This window comes from Lonchura striata, chromosome 19 (assembly GCF_046129695.1).
Source record: "Lonchura striata isolate bLonStr1 chromosome 19, bLonStr1.mat, whole genome shotgun sequence".
Taxonomy (NCBI): domain Eukaryota; kingdom Metazoa; phylum Chordata; class Aves; order Passeriformes; family Estrildidae; genus Lonchura; species Lonchura striata.
Genome location: NC_134621.1, coordinates 9476472 through 9492791, shown reverse-complemented (window position 1 = coordinate 9492791; position 16320 = coordinate 9476472). Strand labels below are relative to the sequence as shown.

General features: G+C 56.1%; 1 protein-coding gene across 2 annotated transcripts; it reads left to right on the top strand.

Annotated features, from left to right (window-relative positions):
- The first annotated feature begins 2306 nt into the window (after window positions 1-2306).
- On the top strand, window positions 2307-11172 carry SLC16A6 (solute carrier family 16 member 6). 2 transcript variants are annotated; one of them, XM_021536989.2, is made up of 6 exons: window positions 2307-2424; window positions 4578-4819; window positions 5415-5558; window positions 6226-6354; window positions 7219-8040; window positions 8595-11172. In XM_021536989.2, the coding sequence occupies exons 2-6, from the start codon at window positions 4585-4587 to the stop codon at window positions 8852-8854; spliced, it is 1590 nt and encodes a 529-aa protein (XP_021392664.2). In that variant the 5' UTR covers window positions 2307-2424; window positions 4578-4584; the 3' UTR covers window positions 8855-11172. The 2 variants fall into 2 exon arrangements, with proteins under 2 accessions (XP_021392664.2, XP_021392678.2); XM_021537003.2 differs by lacking the exons at window positions 2307-2424; window positions 4578-4819 and having other exon boundaries at window positions 5464-5558; window positions 6098-6354.
- Window positions 11173-16320: the final 5148 nt, after the last annotated feature.

Genomic DNA, 16320 nt, shown 5'->3' with positions numbered 1-16320 from the left:
ACATGTTTTTCCTTAAAAATCCAACAAAGGAGTTGGTTTTCCCTAGAAATCCAACCAATGGAAATGTTTTCCCCTTATAATTCAACCAAGGGACATGTTTTTCCCTAAAAAAATGCAACTGAGTTGTTTTTCCCTAAAAATGCAACAAAAGAGCATGTTTTTCTCTAAAAGTCCAGGTAAAGGAGATGATTTCCCAAAAAACAATACAGCCAAGGGAGACTTTTCCCCCAAAAATGCAACTGACAGAGAGAGCTCCCCCTAAAAATTTAACTGAGATGTTTTTCCTTAGGAATGCAACTAAAGGAAATGTATTCCATAAAGATAAAACTAAGAGATGGGTTTTCCCTAAAAAAAAAAAAAAAAAAAAAAGCAACTAAGGGAGATATTTTCCTCTAAAAATACAACCACTAAAGATGGTTCCCCCTAAAACTTCAAGCAAGGAAAATGTTTGCCCTAAAAATGCAACCAAGTTTACCCCTAAAATTGCAACAAAACGAGATTTTCCCTAAAGGACAGGAGGCTTTCCCTAAAGATACAACTAAAGGAAGTAGCTTCTCCTAAAAACACAACCAAGCGCGACGTTTTTCCCTAGAAATGCAACTGAAGGAGACGTTTAGTCCTGAAAAACATGAGTAAGGGGCGTATTCCTATCTGGGTGCTGCATCGTGCGCTCGGGGGGGACAAACACACCCAACAAGCAGCGGCGGGGGGCTCCGGCATGTGGTCCCGCATCCCACCCGCAGCGCGGGGATGCTCCGCACTCTGTGCCCCGGGGATGCTCCGCACTCCGTGCCCCGGGGATGCTCCGCACTCCATGCCCCGGGGATGCTCCGCACTCCGTGCCCCGGGGATGCTCCACACTCTGTGCCCCGGGGATGCTCCGCACTCTGTGCCCCGGGGATGCTCCGCACTCCGTGCCCCGGGGATGCTCCGCACTCTGTGCCCCGGGGATGCTCCGTACTCCGTGCCCCGGGGATGCTCCGCACTCCGTGCCCCGGGGATGCTCCGCGCCCCGCTCCGGTGGGGGAGGCCTGGCACCTGTGGAGCGCCCGGTGCGGGGCTGCGGGGGTGCAGGGCAGTGCGGGGCTGTGCGGTGTGGTGCGGGGTTGTGCAGAGCGGTGCGGGGCAGTGCAGGGTTGAGGGGGCTGCAGGGGCTGCAGAGCAGTGCGGGGTTGTGCGCAGCAGTGTGGGGTTGTGCAGGGGTGTGCGGGGTTGTGCGGGGGTGTGCGGGGCAGTGTGGAGTTGTGCAGAGCAGTGCGGGGTTGTGCGGAGCGGTGTGGGGCAGTGCAAGGCTGCGAAGCAGCGCGGGCTGTGCGGTGCGGTGCGGGGCTGTGGGGGTTGTGCGGAGCACTGCGAGGCTGTGCGGGGCAGTGCGGACAGTGCGGGGCTGTGCGGAGCGGTGCAGGGCTGTGCGGGGCAGTGCGGGGCTGTGCAGTGCAGGGCTGTGCGGGGCCGTGGGGGCTGCAGGGCAGGTGCGGGGCTGTGCGGGGCAGTGCGGACAGTGCGGGGCTGTGCGGAGCAGTGCGGGCGGTGCGGGGCAGCTGCGGGGCACTGCGGGGCTGTGCGGTGCGGGGCTGTGCGGTGCGGTGCGGGGCTGTGTGGAGTGGTGCGGAGCGGTGCGGGGCTGTGTGGTGCAGGGCTGTGCGGTGCGGGGCTGTGCGGGGCCGTGGGGGCTGCAGGGCAGGTGCGGGGTTGTGCGGTGCAGTGCGGGGCTGTGTGGAGAGGTGCGGGGCTGTGTGGAGTGGTGCGGGGCAGTGTGGAGCGGTGCGGGGCAGTGCGGGGCTGTGCGGTGTGGGGCTGTGCGGGGCTGTGCGGTGCGGTGCGGGGCTGTGCGGTGCGGTGCAGGGCTGTGCGGTGTGGGGCTGTGCGGGGCGGTGCGGTGCGGGGCTGTGCGGAGCGGTGCGGGGCACTGCGGGGCTGTGCGGTGCGGGGCAGTGCGGGGCAGTGCGGGGCTGCAGGGCAGGTGCGGGGTTGTGCGGGCGGTGCGGTGCAGCGCGGTGCGGTGCAGCGGTGCGGGGCTGTGCGGTGCGGGGCTGTGCGGAGCGGTGCGGGGCACTGCGGGGCTGTGCGGTGCGGGGCTGTGCGGGGCTGTGCGGTGCGGTGCGGTGCAGCGGTGCGGGGCTGCGAGCGCTGCGGGGGCCGCGGGGCCGCCCCGCTGCACCGCCCCTCCCGCACACGCGGTGCCGCCGCTGGGCGAGCCGGGCCCGGCGCCGCGCACATGGGCGCTGCGGAGCCGCCGGCGGAGACCGGCTCCAGCCGGTATAAAAGGGCTGCGAGCGAGCACCGAGCAGCAGCAGCCGCCGCCGCGGGCAGCGGGAGCAGCAGCGGCCGGAGGCCGGCGGGCAGCGGGGCCGCCTCCTCGCCGAGGGTCGCCCGCTCGCCCTCCCGGGCCATGGGCAGCCCCTGACCCCGCCGCAGCACCGGGTGAGTGCGGCTCCCGCCCGGGGATTCCGGGGGAGCTGGGTGGGGGAGGGCTTTGTTTCCCTTTTTTTAAATTTTTTCCCCCTCTTTCGGGGCGCTTTTTAACGTTATTTTTTTTTTTTCATTTTTCCAGCGTTTTCCTTCCCCACCTCCCCTCGCCCGCATCCCTGTATTTTTAGCCCGCGGCCCCGGCGATGCAGGAATCAGGGCTGAAATGTTGGGAAAGTGATGCAGGGAAGGGGGGGCCACGCCGGGTCCCTGCGCTCCGGCTTCATTTTCAATTTTTTTTCCCCGGCCATCATTTTTCCTTTTAATCTTTAAATGTACGTTCCATACGCCCAGGTTTGCGGATTCGCTGGCTTGTTTTTCCTTCCCTTATTATCTTATTTTTCTGTTCCCTCAGCGTGCTTCCTCCCGATCTGCTTTTCCCCCGCCCGTATTCCCCGTGCAGTGACACAGGAATTCGTGGCAGCCCCGTCCCCTCTCTCGGGGGGTCTCCAGGCACTTCCCACAAAGTTGGGGCGGCCGCCGGGGGTCCGGCCCGTGCCCCCCGCCCTGCCCGGCTGCAGCGGAGCCGGGCGCGGGCAGCACCGCAGGGATGCAGGAGCCCACGCCTCGCTCCATCCCTGCCGGAGAGGATCCCCCGGGAGCCGCGCACCCGCCATGCGGCACCGCAGGAGGGGCTGGGGGCCCGGGGACCCCCCTGCCCCGCTCGGGGACCCCCCTGCCCCGCTCGGGGACCCCCCTGCCCCGCTCGGGGACCCTCCCCGGGCTCGCAGCGCGGCCGGGCTCCCGCGGGGCCGGTGCCGCGCACTCGCCTGCTCCGCCGTGCGAAGTTCCGCGGTGGGCTGCGGCCGGCTCGGAGCGCGGTGCCGAGTCTAAAATGGAGGAGGGAAATGCCCGCTGGCTGCCGCAGGTCCGGGCGGGACGGGGCGGCCCCGGCGCACGGCGCTGCCGCCGCCCGCGGGGAGCCCCGCGCCGGTGACCCCGGCCCCGGCACCCCGCGGGCCGTGGCGGCGACCCACGAGTGTGCCCAGCCCCAGCGCACGTGTGGCGCTGTCCCTGCAGGTGTGGCTGTGACCCCGGCTCTGTCCCCCTGCAGGTGTGGCGGTGACCCCGGCTCTATCCCCCTGCAGGTGTGGCGGTGACCCCAGTTCTGTCCCCCTGCAGGTGTGGCGGTGACCCCGGCTCTGTCCCCCCTCACTGCTGTGGTGGTGACCCCGGCATAGCTGACCCCCCTGCAGGTGTGGCTGTGAGCCCAGGACCGAGCCCCCCGGTGCAGGTGATCCTGTCACTGTCCCCCTGCCCAGGTGTGGTGCTGCAGTGGCCTCGGCTCAGTGCTCCCCCCATGTAGGTGTGACAGTGACCCTGACACTTGTCCCCCTGCACAGGTGTGGTGCTGTCCCCGACAGTGACACCCCCATGCAGGTGTGGCGGCGAGCCCAGGACTGTGACATTGTCCCCGCTGTGTGGCTGTGGTGGTGAGCCCAGCACAGTGTCCTCCCCCCGACTGTGACACTGCTGCTGTCCCCCTGTGCAGTTGTGGCAGTGCTGGGGCTCCATGGGGAGCTCCATGTGGATCCAAAGCCACCCCACACACCCACAGCCCCCGGTGACACAGGGCAGGGCTGAGGACACCCCGTGTCTTATGGGGTGATCCCATGCAGCCGCCCTGCCCCGGGGGGTGGCAGTGGTGCCAAGGGCTGCCGGGGAGCTGGTGGTAGCAGGGGTGTGCCCACCCCACGTTTTGAGGCGTGGGCAGCCCTGAGCTGCTGTGCTGGGGACGATGGGTGTCCCGGGGGCTCCTGCGGCTCCAGCAGCCCGGCGCGCTGCGTTCCGCGGTGGATCTTTCACGAACTGCATCCATCCGCCCCCGTGCACCGACAGACAGATGACAGCTCCCAGCTCCCGGGCTTGGCTGCTGGGAACAGCTTGCCTGGGTGCTGAGCTGGGAGTTTCTGGTGCTGGGCTCACAGGGCAGCAGCAGGAAGGAGCCCACGGAGGGACCGAGGCAGAAACATCAGCCCAACTCCCACACTTGGCAGCACAGGGTCCAGCTTATGGTGCCTTAGGGGTGCTTCAGCTCCCAGGCTGTGCCTCTTCCAGCAAAATTCAGCTCAAACTGATGCCTGGCTGCCTCTCCCCTCATTTTCCAGATCCAAAATGACGGTCAAAGCTGTAAAGATGCCGTGCACCTCTGCAAACGTTTATACTAAAGTGCCTGACGGAGGATGGGGCTGGACAGTCGCTTTTGCGTTCTTTGTTGTGGAAGCCCTGACATACGGCATCATAAAATCATTTGGAGTCTTCTTCAACGACCTGATGGAAAGCTTTGACGAAACCAACAGCAGGATATCCTGGATAATATCCATATGTGTGTTTGTACAGACCTTCACAGGTAAGAGGAGCAGGCGCTCGGTGCAGGTGCAAGGGGCAGTCGTGCTGCTGACTCAGCATGCAAGGACCTGGCACCTGTGACTTTTGTGCCTCTAATGGCTCCATTATAAATGAAATCACAGCCATAAAGCTCAGAGGCTGCTCCTCAAATGCCAAGGAATGTCTGTCTCAGCCTGGCAATCCCTTTGAGCTCCAGCTCTTGTCTGTGGGTGGTGCAGGGACAGGGTCCATGTCACTGAGCCTGACCCAATTGTTCAGGTCTCACCAGCAAAGGGCAAAAAGCCAGAGTTTTCAAACCAAACTCTGCAGTGAAAAAGATTAGCAATAACTTGAGCCTTGCTGAAATCCGGTGCTGTCCGGGCATGCGGCTGGAGATTTGTCCCAGGTTGCCACGTGCTTGCCTTTAGGTCTGTTCTGGTGATTTTGTAGCACGTCCTAAATGCTGTGAGCTGTGCCGAGCTCCGAGGGTGGCTCCGGGGCGATGCTGTGCTGTGCAGGGAGGTGGCACCTCAGGAGACTCGGGCAGGAGAAGAGCAGGAGATGGTGGCTGTGAAGCTGCTGGGGTGGGTGCTGACCACGGCTCTGTCCCTCTCCAGCTCCTCTGTCGACGGTCCTCAGCAACCGCTTCGGCCACCGGCTGGTGGTGATGGCCGGGGGGCTGCTGGTCAGCGCCGGCATGGTCATCGCCTCCTTCGCCCGCAGCGTGGTGGAGATGTACGTCACCATCGGCATCGTCTCCGGTGAGCCCCCCTGCTGTCCCCGCGGCCACACGCCGCTCCCTCCCGCACACGGGGCGTGCTTGCTGCCCCTCCTGAGCTGGCCCCGCAGCGAGGATGGGCCCAGGCTTGGCGCTCTGCCCTGTGCCACCCCGGGCACCGCCCTGGGCTCGGCCCTGAGCTCGTGCAGCAACGCCGGTCGCTTCTGATGAGCTGGGGTGGCTGGGGAGACCTCAAGTCCTCTAACGCTCCCTCTGTCTCTTGCTTTCTTCTCCTGATACTTTTTTCCTCCTCTTCAGCCTGGCCTGGGCGTCCTGTTCATGTCCACAGCCAGGAGCTTGCCTTGCTTAGGGGAACAGTTGCTACAGGCTCAAATACTTTAAGCAGATGAGGTCCTCAAAGTGGACCCCACTGGCTGTCTGGGAGCAGGAGGCATTATCTAGCAGGTTTGGGTGGCTGGGTCTCTTGGTTTGGGTTTTTACTCTCCTTTTTTCTTCTTTTCTTTTCCCCCTTCCAATTTACAAAAAAATAACATTCTGGTTTCCCCAATGATTTTCTTCCAGGGTGACTTGCTGAGTTGGCCGAAATGATACTGTAATGACCACCGGGAAAGCCGACTTAACGTGCTCTTGCATCGGTGTTTCCCCCTCCTTTACTTGTTGTTATGGCAATTTTTGGCATTTATTCACAGGCCTCGGATACTGCCTCTCCTTCCTCCCGACTGTCACCATTTTATCACAGTATTTTGACAAAAGGCGCTCGCTGGTCACAGCGGTGGCATCCACAGGGGAATGTTTCGCCGTCTTCTCCTTCGCACCAGGTACGGTGCCCACGTGCTGGGAGTGCCAAAGGCACATTCCTTTCCCCAGGCAAGCAGCCAGAGGCCAGGTCGGTGCCCACGAGTGGTTTTCCTGATGTGCCCGTGGCAGCCAGCAGGCAGAGTGACGAGCAGTGCCAGGGACGGGCGTGACACTGCCCGAGCCCCCGGTGCCAGAGCAGGACATGCCTGGCTGACACACAGCCTGCTGGGCTCCCTATACACATTTGTCAGGCTAAAAATAAGCCCGAGAAACTCCAGCTATTTAAAACACACAGTGCCCAGAACTGCTCCTAAAGGTTACTGGGCTTGTGCTCAGCACGGGCTGCCAAAGTGCTCCAGCCTTTTGGGAGCCTGTCCCCAGGCGTCACGGCCCTGTCACCTCTGCCCTTGGAGGTTTATGTGCTCTGCTGTGCTCTGGGCTAATCCCCACTGCAAAGCTGCTTTGGGTGCAAAGGAAGGCTGGTAATTAAGCAGTGACGTGCACCTTTGAGCAGAGCTAAGACACTTCCTCTGCTAGCTGGTTTCAGGGTGAGGGCAGCTGAGAAAGGGAACTCAAGCACTGAGTTTGCCCTCCGTCATTGAAAACAACACCCCCTTTGTCCCCAGACTTGCTGAGACCTCAAAAGAGGCTACCTAGAGGGTGGCATCCGCTAGCCAGGTGGTAAACACAGCTTTTAGCTTCTGTCTGCTGCAGCAGAGGGGGAATGTGGGTGCCAGACCCCTGGGTAGAGGGAACCTACTCAGGCTTTTTGAGAGGCGCCTGGAACCCTCCCGTGGCGAATCTCCAGTCCTTTCCCTGTCTGTAAATTCAATTTGTTGGTGTAACTACAGGTTTTCCCAGTTACACTTCTCCTCTTCCCTCAGCAATCACGGCCCTGAAGGAGCAGATTGGCTGGAGGTACAGCATGCTTTCTGTCGGGGTGCTGCAGCTGGGCATCACCGCCTGCGGGTCGCTGCTGCGCCCCATCGTCATCAGAGAGCAGGAAGAAGTGAAAGCACAGCCTCCAGAGGAGCCCACAGAGACAAAGTACATGCTTGAAAACGAACAAACATGCACCTCAATAGAGTCCATAGACTCAGGAGTCGATATAACTACCTCACCCAGCAATGTGCCTGGAAAAACCAAAGCAGAGCCGAAAAGTGAAGAACCAAAGCAACACGGACAGAACCCCACGGACAATAACAGCACCCCTCCAGAACCAAAAACCAAACTACTGGACTTCTCTGTGATGAGAGACTATAGCTTTATCTGTTATGCATTCTTTGGCCTGTTTGCAACCCTGGGCTTCTTCGCTCCCTCCCTCTACATCATCCCCCTGAGCCGCAGCCTCGGCATCGGCAAAGACCACTCTGCCTACATCCTGTCAGCCATGGCCATCGCCGAGGTCTTCGGGAGGATTTTTGCAGGCTGGCTCCTCAACAAGAAGCCCATCCGCAAGATCTACATCGAGCTCATCTGCGTCATCCTGCTGTCGGTAGCGTTGGTTGCCTTCCCTTTTGCCTCTGGATTCTGGGGCTTGATGATATGTAGCGTTTATTTTGGCTTCATGCTCGGCACGGTAGCGGGCACGCATATTCCCCTCCTGGCTGAAGACGACGTGGTCGGCATCGAGAGGATGTCCTCTGCAGCTGGGGTCTACGTTTTCATTCAGAGCTTAGCTGGGTTGGCTGGACCACCCCTTGCAGGTAACACAAACTTTGGTCTTGGTTTTGTTCTGGAGGTTTTCGACAGCTGTTGGTGCTGCTCTCTGTCTAGAAGGTATTCTGGCAGCACTGATCGCAGCACTCCCCTAAAATCCCTGCAGCCTCTACTGGGAGTCTCCCAGAGCCAGAAGACTGCAATGCAGCTCTGCAGAGTCCCACGGATGAGGCACTGAGGAACCTCAGAGGGAAGGGAAATACTGCAGTGCTACCCTGATCCTGTTAGAAACCCAAACCTGGCATCACTTCAGGCACAAGCAGAGGCGAGTCCCTCTCGCTGTACCTGTGCCACACACTGCAGAAAGGTGAAGTCTGGCAGAACAAACAGATGCCTGATGCATCTCGGGCTCAGCATCCCTGCAGTGCCCAGGGGCTTCTGACTCGCCTGGAGATGTCACTCTGTGCCCCAGAACACAATGGGTTGACTTTTTTTAACGTGGCATCCGATTGTCACAGATCAAACACAGGTTAAAGCCCTACAGGAGGGCAGGGCAGGGGGGAGTGGGCTGTGGCTAACTGCTGTAAATGTTTTTTTTCAGGTGTCTTAGTGGATACAACAAAGAACTACAGCTCAGCCTTCTACTCCTGTGCTGCTGGCATGGTCCTGGGGGCCGTGTTTCTGGCCCTGGTGAGGCCGTGCAAGACTGGGCTGTGCCACCACCACCAGCAGCAGCAGCAGCAGCAGCAGCAGGTGGAGGAGAGCACGGCAGGGCCACCACCAGAACTACCAGATGACTTTATAGACATGGATATTGGAAAAGCAGAAAATTCAGGAAAAGGCTCTGACAGCGTGGTATAAAAAACCCTGTTCCTTCTCCATCTAATGTGCTCAGTGTAAGGCTGGGGGAAATGTCAGCTCTGCTCCACGTTTTAAAACTCCATTCTAAAGGGAATGTGAAATTTTAAATGTGAACAGTCGCTACCAACAAGTTTTTTTTTTTCCTTTTTTTTTTTTAATATTAGGCAGAATTTTTTTAACCAACAATGGAAAGCTCCGTAGAAAATACAGATAGTCACATAAGAATAACTTCTGTCTAGCATGAAGATGTGATGCACACTTGCTTTCCTGATAACAAGCATAGGTAAAAGTCCAGCTGATCCATAAATACTGACAACAGCAGAAGCAGCTCAGCCTCTGACTGTCACCCATCCCCTACCACAAATTGCACACAGACCCGGTGACACGAACTGGAGACGAGCATTTCATACACCACCAGTAGCCAACTGAATTTCTTCTGGAGGGATACAGACTCACCTTTTAGCTTGGAGGAGGCCAGGCTAGATAGCTGACAATTAGAAACCATTGCTAATGATCTTAACTTGAATGTCACATAATGCTGGGAAATCAAAGGCTCCGTGTGTCTTTATGGCCAGTTATTACTGCACATATTTCATGAGATCATTTTTCTTCTCCCAACTGGGGTCCTTAGAACTGTTTTCTGTTGATAGTCAGACCTGATGTACTGTTTCTAATTTAACTAGTATTTATTAATTTATTCTGAGGTTGTTAAAAGAGGTTAGCTTAAATAACTGGAGAGGAAAAATGATCTGTGCACAACGGAAAGCTGTCTTTACATCAATCTCTTCAATGCCTATCTTGTATTGCTTGTGAAATTGTTGGGAAAATTATTCTTACAGCATAAAGTGTAGCTGTTTTAAATAGGTAAGTCTTAAGTAACCCAGTTATTTAAAAAGAAAAAAACAAAAAAACCAAAACAAAACAAAAAAAAAGAACTACAGATCCAGCATCTCTTTCCATGGAAAAAGGCTCAGCTGGTGCCCACGGACCCAGCATGGCTGCTGGAACCAGCCCACCCCACAGGGAGGATTTGGCCCAGGATGTCTTAATGTACCCAAAACCTTGGCTCACAGGTGCACAAGGAAATCTCTGCTGCAGCCCCGGGAGCCTCCCCTGTCCCTCTGCCCACCCTGCCAGCCACGGGGTGCTGGGGTGGCCGGGCCAGCTGCACCCCCTGCCCCAGCTCTCCCCTGAAGTCAGCAAGGGGCTTCTTTCTTTTTGCTGCTGACTCCAGTGGGAAATGAAGTGGAGCCTGTGCATGAAGGGAAGGATAAAAGACAACATCTGAGCTGTTCATTCAGTCTTAATGGGAGAGATTCCTGCTCACAGCTTGCTTACCCCACCTATATGCATCTTCTCGCCTCTAGGCAACTCAGGGGGACAAATCAAACAAGTCTGTTCTGGTTTGGGGGAAAAAGAAACCCCCAAGCCACCATTTCTGTGTACTTAAGTGGAAGTGGCATCATCCATTAACTGCTACACTGACCTGTGTTTTACCAGCCATAGAAATGTGGGACAATCTGTAAAAGAAAAAAAAGAACAACCTCTTTTTGGGAAGGTGCTTGATTTGATTTTTTTCTGTCTTAGATGTCCAAAAAAAGAAAAAAAATTTAAAAAGGAAAAAAAAAAAAAAAAACAAAAACAAGAAAAGAAACAGGCACTCTTGCAACCAAGTGGCTGGAGCAATTCATCCTCACTGCCCGGGACCTGTGGTCTCGTGTCCTTCCTCTGCCTCAGCACTTTATCACGGCCAGCAGAACCTCGCTGTGTTGCACCCAGGACTGGAAGATCCCTTACAGAGAACTCGAGTTGTGTGAACCAGTGATCAGTGAACAAACAGCCACGTTGCATTACGATGTACTTTTAATTTATTGTTAATTTATGATACTTCAAGCGTTTTGGTAAATGTTCTGTAGCCTATCCTTGTAAGGTTGTTGAAGTCTTTGTGATACGAGACCTCACTACAGCACTTTGCTATTACAACTGCTTGGAAGTGGAATTAAGGCCTCCAGGTTTTGCGTGTGTGTGGAAGCTCCCTGTTCTGCAGATTTGCGAGGTTCTACTGTATTTAGTTTGGGGTTTTTCTCTTTTTTTTTTTTTTTTAACCAAGTTTCCAATCCAGATCAAATACTACATTTGTCACTGACCTCACAGTCCGTTTGTGTTCCTGTCTGCGTCGTGGCACGAGCAGGGGAGCGAGTGGTGAGTGTGTGTGTGTGAGGGCACAGCACAAGCAGGATTTACTGATTTGTTTGTAACAAAGTGGACTCTGGAAATACTCTTAAACACTGAGATTTGCAATAAACTTTTTCCTTTTTTTTTTTTTTGTTTTTTTTTCCCCTTTTCTTCTCGTTTTAATAATAAACACGGTGAAGAAACTTCTCTCCCTCTGCTCCATCCCTGGGTTTGCTGTGGGGAGCTGTCCCATCCACTCCTCCAGCCTGAGGTGGCCCTGCTCTCCCTGCCAGCTGGGCAGTCCCAGCTCAGGAGAGGATGGAGCTTCACATTCCTGCAAGCTGTGGATTAGTGCTGACCCCGAGGGTCACCCCCAGACATGGGCACACAGCCACGGAATTATTTTATCATCCCTGAATACTTTCTCCACGCCAGGCTGAGCAACCCGCGTATCACAAAAATCTACTTTAAACCCCTCGCCCCCAACCCACTAAATAGCAGGTTAGTCATGCTAAAGAGCAATTGTCTCCCCCTCAAACCTAATTTCTTGATCTGCCCTTCCCTGCTCACCCCGTCCAGCATCCCCAGACCCTACAAGGAGCTGTGCTGCCACGTCCCAATAGCACTGCACGCATTAGGTTTGCAAATGCTCTGCTTGCAGAGGCAATCATCACCACGCTGATGTGCATTAGGTACAAGCTGTTTCCATCCTGGCTGCAGAGGTGAGCCGTGCAGGCTGCAGCGCCAACACCAAAGTCCAGGGAAGATAATCTCTCTCCAAATTCGACTCCGGCTCGCTTACAGCAGTGAACAAACATTATTTGCAACAGTTTCCTCAAAAACAACCCCCCCAGAAAAAGGCATTACAAAGCCTGCACACAGTTCACATAAATAAAAGCACATTTAACTGGAGCACTATCAGATGTCTCCCTGCACAGAAAGATTTTTAAGAGTCATTTTTCCCACCTGGTTTAAATTAATTGCCTGTGACCTTCTCTGCTTGCCTGGTACAAAGACATGAAAGCAAGAACAAAATAGGATAAGGATATATTTATTCAGTAGCACTGTACATCTATCTAGCAGCACAGTAAATAGGAGAATGTGGGCAGGACATGCCTCAGCAATCCTTGGTATTCCTCTCCAAAGGGGCTGTATAAACTCTTGTAGTCAATGAGGCCAGTGCTGGCCAAATGTAAATAGAGGAAATTACACAAGGGCAGCTTGCAAGAGGCCAGAAGCCTTCAGACCGTAGGTATCTGTCCTTGCTGAAGCAGAAGGGAAGCTGGACTGTGGGGCTGTGTTTGTTGTTTTGGGGCCTTAAAAAAAATAAAAATTAAAAAAAAAAAAAACAACCCCCCCCCCCCAAAAAAAAACAAACCAAAATCAACAGCACAAATCCATCCAAACAAAACAAAACAAAAAAGACAAAACAATTTTTCCGTTTGAAATTAAAAGGAAAAGGAACCCCCTGTTCTTTTTCACTTATTTCAACAAGATGACACCAGGTTCTTAAGGGGACAAATGAACCATTGCAAACAGCCAAACTGGGTTTGGAAAGAAAGCAAAGTAGGTGCTTACAAAACAGCTTGAATGTTTTAACTCGTCCCCTCAGATGTTACTTGTTACCAGCTGAGATCATGGTGTTCCAGCTGCCTGTAGTAAACATGACCTGAATTCTCACAGTGATGCAAGCCCGGCAGAGCCTGCCCTCCACACTTCCTTCCTCCCCAAAACTCACCCTGAAGATGCTCCACAGGCTGCGTTCAGGGAAAGTCTGGGGTTTGGGAAACCTTTGAAGGCTGTGCTTGCCAGAGGGGTTGTTTCACACCCGATGGCCGTGCTAAAGGGCAGGAAGAAATTCGGGAAGGATTTCTCCATGGAAAGGGTGGCCAGCCATGGGAAGGGCTGCACAGGGAGGTTTGCAGTCCCCATCCCTGGAGGTGTCCAGGGAGCAGCAGGACGTGGCACTCTGTGCTCTGTTTAGCTGATAAAGTGGTGTTTGATCAAAGGTCAGACCGGATTTTGGACTTTTTTCCAACCTTAATGATTGCATTCTGCGATTCCAGGGCTCTCACACACAGGGAGGCTCCTGGGCCTGCCCGGCTGCCGTGGGTCCCCAAAGCTGGCTGCCAGCCCCCGTGCCCCCCTCACATCCAGACCTCCTCCTCTGGACACGCTGGCAGCAAACCACGGAGATTTCCCCTCCCCTGTCCCATTCCCGTGGATTTTACTGCTGGGTCTGCAAATCCACGGCCACACCAGCACAAAGCTCACACTGCAAATTGCACTCATAAATCAAATGCAATCCCCCCCCCCTCCTCCTTCCTACTGCAGTCGTCGAGCTCCAGTTACAACAATTTGTGGTAAAATATTACTCAGCAGCACTTTGGCCTGTGTGAGCAGCTCTGCCTCGGAGCAGACAGCCCCTAAATCACAGCTTTGTCACAGAAGCCACAAGCATAACCAAAAGTCTCATTACACGCAGCCGCTCTGAGGAGCGGGCCAAGGAGACAATAGTTCCCCTCGCCTCCCTTTGTCAGAGCTTTCATTAATGTTGTGAAGGCTTTTTGCTGCTGCAGCCACTGCTGGGTGCTGGCCACAGGCAGCCTGGCAGAGGAGCAGCCCAAACCACCCCAGAGAGCCCGAGAGCAGCGAGGTGGGGTGAGGACAAGGCAGGTGCTGAGCATCCCCCTGTGCTGCTGCTCCAGGCACTCAGCATCCCCCTGTGCTGCTGCTCCAGGCACTGAACATCACCCTGTGCTGCTGCTCCAGCCACTCAGCATCACCCTGTGTCCTGCTTCAGGCACTGAGCATCACCCTGTGCTGCTGCTCAAGCCTCTGAGCATCACCCCATGTCCTGCTCCAGGCACTCAGCATCATCCCATGCTGCTGCTCCAGCCACTGAGCATCCCCCTGTGCTGCTGCTCCAGGCACTGAACATCACCCTGTGTCCTGCTCCAGCCACTCAGCATCCCCCTGTGCTGCTGCTCCAGGCACTGAACATCACCCTGTGTCCTGCTCCAGGCACTGAGCATCCCCCTGTGCTGCTGCTCCAGCCACTGAGCATCCCCCTGTGCTGCTGCTCCAGGCACTGAGCATCACCCTGTGCTCCTGCTTCACCCTGTGCTGCTGCTCCAGCCTCTGAGCATCACCCTGTGCTCCTGCTTCACCCTGTGCTGCTGCTCCAGCCTCTGAGCATCACCCCATGTCCTGCTCCAGCCACCAAGGATCACCCCGTGCTCCTGCTGCAGCCAGCTGCTGTCCCAGCAGGGCTGGTTCCTCCCCTCTCCTCTGTCCCCACTGGCTCACTTTCATCCCCACAGTCCGGGCTTGGGCCATGGGAAGTTACCACAATTTGTGGTTTGAGGCACTTCTGGGCTCTTGCCTTTTGCTGTGATGCCATTGGTGTTTTTATTGTTCACGCGTTGCAAAATGAGACAAAGAGCATTTGTGCAGTTGGACCTGGGGCTTGAGGCTGGAGGGGACAGGCACAGGGACAGGCACTGCTGGGGCTGGGGGGTTCCCATTCCCATGCACAGCTCAGGGATGCTCCTCCCAAACCCTGCTGAGCACCCTCCCAGCACTGTCCTGGGCATGGAGGGAGCTCCCAGCTCCCCTCCCTGTGTGCTGACGGGAGGGGAGGTCTCCCTCAGAGGCTATAAACTGGAAATTAATGAAATTAACTGGAAATTAAAGACCAAACAATGCAGAGCTGGATGAGCCTTCACAGAAAGGTCCCCAATTCTGCCACTGGACACACCTGGCCCTGGAGCTACCGTCACACAGCCCTCTGGCTGCCCAAATCCTCCCCCAGCAGCTCCCTGAGCCCTTCCCTTCTGCAGGGACCTTCCCACGGCTGGGTCCTGGCCAGAGCTGGCCCGGGCAGCCTGAGCACACGGTGACAGGGACACTGTGAGGACACTGCGACACACACGGCCACTGCTGCTGCAGATGGCATGGGGTCCTGGGCTGCAGGATGGGATGAATCCCTGTGGATACAGGATGGGATGGGGTCCTGGGCTGCAGGATGGGATGGGGTCCTGGGCTGCAGGATGGGATGGGGTCCTGTGGATACAGGATGGGATGAATCCCTGTGGAAGCAGGATGGGATGAATCCCTGTGGAAGCAGGAAGGGATGAATCCCTGTGGATACAGGATGGGATGAATCCCTGTGGAAGCAGGATGGGATGAATCCCTGTGGATGCAGGATGGGATGAATCCCTGTGGATGCAGGATGGGATGAATCCCTGTGGATGCAGGAAGGGATGAATCCCTGTGGAAGCAGGATGGGATGAATCCCTGTGGAAGCAGGAAGGGATGCAGCCCCGTGGGTGCAGGAAGGGCTGAGCCTCTGCTGCTCCTACAGAAGCAGTGCAGGGGGACGAGCCAGCCTTTGCCAAGCACTGCAACGCTGGGAACAGGGAGCAACAGCTTGGAGAGGAGCCCCAGCAGAGGCATCTCCTTCCCACAGGCTCTCTGCCTGCCCCGAAATCACTCCCTTCCCCTCGCCGTGCTGCCAGCCCAGCACAGCCCCAGACTGGCAGTGCCAGCCTCATCCTTGCCCCAGGGCTGCTGCTTCAGCCTCCTCATCCTTATCAGCCCCGGGCAGGCACAGCCCTGCCCTGTCCCGGGGCTATCGGGGCACAAGCCCTGCTGGGCTGGCCCCACCGCCCTCTGCCATGGTGACACTGGGGACAAACTCTTTTTATTGGCCCTTTTCTGCCCAATTCCGGCTGCTCTGCTGTGCCCACACAGAAATCTCCACCTGCCCCCACAGAGGCTCACTGCCCCTGCACAGCTCCCCCTTCTCAGGCACTCAGCAATTCCCAGCCCAGATGAAAAATATATTACATAACTGTACCTTACAAAGGGAATTTCTCTGTTTCTGCTCCCATTTGCTGCCCTTCTCCTCCTGCCTCCACTGGCAGAGGTCAGAGCCTTTCCCAGCTTCCACCAATATCACAAAAAATCCAGCAGGTGAATCCACCTCCCCATCAGCACTTACAGCACACCCAGGTGCAAGCAGATCGCCCAAATAATTAAACACAAAAACCCCTTCAACCTTTAGTTCAAGAAGGGTTTTTTTCATGGAGACGCCCTCAGTCCTCCCCAGCCACACGGGCAGTGTCACATCTCAAAGGTTTTGATTCACCTTTTCTATTTATTTTAGTTCTTTGCACAGATTTGAGTGAGTCAAGAATTCCAGCCTCTGTTTGTCCTCCAGGACAGCCACTGAGCCTGCCCCACCTGTGGAGCTCTCCTTGCTCAAAAGTCCAGCAGAGAGGCCAAAC